The sequence below is a fragment of the Brassica napus genome, chromosome A6 (genome assembly GCF_020379485.1).
Source record: "Brassica napus cultivar Da-Ae chromosome A6, Da-Ae, whole genome shotgun sequence".
Taxonomy (NCBI): domain Eukaryota; kingdom Viridiplantae; phylum Streptophyta; class Magnoliopsida; order Brassicales; family Brassicaceae; genus Brassica; species Brassica napus.
Window position 1 is genome coordinate 16,554,802 of NC_063439.1, and position 2,481 is coordinate 16,557,282.

The 2,481-nt window shown below is 33.9% G+C and overlaps 1 protein-coding gene across 1 annotated transcript; it reads left to right on the forward strand.

The window, feature by feature from the left end:
* Positions 1-1,654: 1,654 nt before the first annotated feature.
* Positions 1,655-2,259, forward strand: LOC125609956. Its single transcript, XM_048781587.1, has 2 exons — positions 1,655-1,958; positions 2,000-2,259. Exons 1-2 carry the CDS (start codon positions 1,655-1,657, stop codon positions 2,257-2,259), a joined length of 564 nt encoding a protein of 187 aa, XP_048637544.1.
* Positions 2,260-2,481: the final 222 nt, after the last annotated feature.

The window sequence follows — 2,481 nt, forward strand, 5'->3', positions numbered from 1 at the left end:
AGTTAGAAAGCAACTCCAAGAAAGATCAAAGATGACCGGAGAATATCACACTACAACATCTTTACCACCACTAGAGAAATATTTTTAAAAATATCTTATTCATTATGTGGCAAAACCCTCTTATACTTTTGTCCTTTATATATATATATATATAATTATTTAAATAAAAAGCAATATTTTTTTATGTTTTCGAATTATATTTTTTCAGATTCAAACTTTTTTATAATTTGTTTTTTGAATTTCTTTTCCTGAATTTGTTTCTGATTTTTTTTCGAATTTGTTTTTCAAAATTTCTTTTTGAAAATCAAAAATTATGTTTGAAACTATTTTTTAAAAAAATTATATTTTTTTAGTATTTATTTATATATTTATTAGAATCCTAAATTTCAGATTCCAAAAATTATATTTCATCCTTCAACTCTAAACCCTAAGTCTAGATTAGTTAACTGTAGGGTATAAATTTATTTTACCCTTCATTAATAGTGAGAGTAAAAATGGTTAGTGTAAACATGAAAAACGGTACTATGAATGTGATATTTGTGGTAATTTTCTTGACAATTTCCCCATTATTTTTTTCTTGGCTTTCCCAATATTCAATGAACCACTTTTTCTCTATTCCTTAGTTTTATTTTAACTTTTTACAAAAGTTCTAAAATCTAAAAAGCAGAATATCATAAATTATGCTAATATTAAGGTGATTTTGATCATATGTATTCCTATAATATACAATTTATGTTTTTTTATTTATAAAAAAAATGCTAAAATAGAACTAACAATCAATCAAATGGATTGTCAATGAAATAAGAATTCAAGCTGACAGCAACATTGTTATTCAAAATTGATCAAATGATTTTGCAAGAATTTTTTGTGTGTTTATATTTATTTTTGTACACTAATTAAAGTATTAATAATATGTATGTTGATTATATATTAAAAATACAGTAACATTAGTTATATTTATGGGGCAAAATTTTCTAGATGCGGTTTAGGCACTAAATTGGTCCGGACCGGCGCTAGTGATATGTGGAGGATAAGGATTTATGGGCCTATTTAAGCTTAACTCGAATTAACGTAACCAGTTTTCTGATTCTTTTGGCGGGATGGATTTAGTGTGAAATCCAGTACCAACATGGAGTTGATTTTATTGCACTTTGTCAACGTATATATACTCGAACTTAATGCATGTCTGATCTATTGTCTGCTCTCATAGGTTCGACGGGATTTAGTTTTCTATATGCATTCACGATCTAATTTCTTACGAATTATCTGATATCTATCGCTTTTCTTTTATAGCTTATGCCGCTTTTATTTATTTTATTATTAAGTTTATCCTAAAATCAAACTTTGTGTCTTTTAACTTACTTCGAACCGAGAATTGAAATTGTTTATGGTCCTTGTAAGTTCGATCCTATATTACTATTGTGTACTTTACTATATATGTGTTTTTCATATCCTATAAGGAAGTCTCCATTAGCCAACTCTGAGAACTAAAGAGTGGTCTCCAACACCTCAACAGAAACATGATTCCGACAGTCCTGAAATCTGGTGTATCCTCTCCTCTCGATCTTCACTGTGGGTTCAGTGGCTCCATAGATATCTCATCAGGAAAGGGTCCTTCTGGAATGTCAAGGAATCCAGTTCATTAGGCTCGTGGATGTGGAAGAAGCTTCTAAAGCTTAGACCACTTGCTCTGCAGTTTACTCAGATGGAAGTTCACAATGGCTTGCTAACATCATTCTGGTTTGATCAGTGGTCTCACCTCGGGGTTCTGATAAATCTAACGGGTGAAAGGGGCTGCATAGACCTTGGCATCTCGATAAATACTACGCCCTACCGTCTCCGTAGGCATAGAACTTCCGTCTTTATAGAACGAGAGATTCTACGCCTACGAGCCCTTGCTCCTGATCTGAGTGATGATATTTGTCTTTGGAAGCGGGAGAATAATGAGTTTCGGCCAGGTTTCTTGACCACTCAAACGTGGAACTTAACCCGCGTGCAGGCGCCACATGTTCCATGGTTAAGGGCATTTGGTTTAAAGAGGCAACTCCCAAGTACTCCTTTTTGGCTTGGTTAGCTGCTCACAATAGATTATCAACAGGAGATAGATTGCTCAGGCGGAATCCTCAGGCAATATCAACATGTTGGCTCTGCAATTCAGCTAAAGAGTCGATGTACCATCTATTCTTTGAGTGCCCTTTCTCTGGAGAAGTTTGGCGTGGTACGGTTCGAGGTCTGATCAGTACTATTCTACCGGTTTGATGGTCTATTTTGATTCAGAGATTGGTATCTGGTCTTCAAGACAGAACTGCGACCTTTTTCTCTTTCGATATTTCTTTCAAGCTGTGGTCTATGCTCTATGGCATGAAAGAAACACTCGCCGATTGGGAAAGGCCCCTCAGTCTCATACTAGACTCATCATATTTTTGGATAAACTGATTTGAAATAGAATCTCTTCCTTGAGAAGGAAAGTGGGTTGTAAAC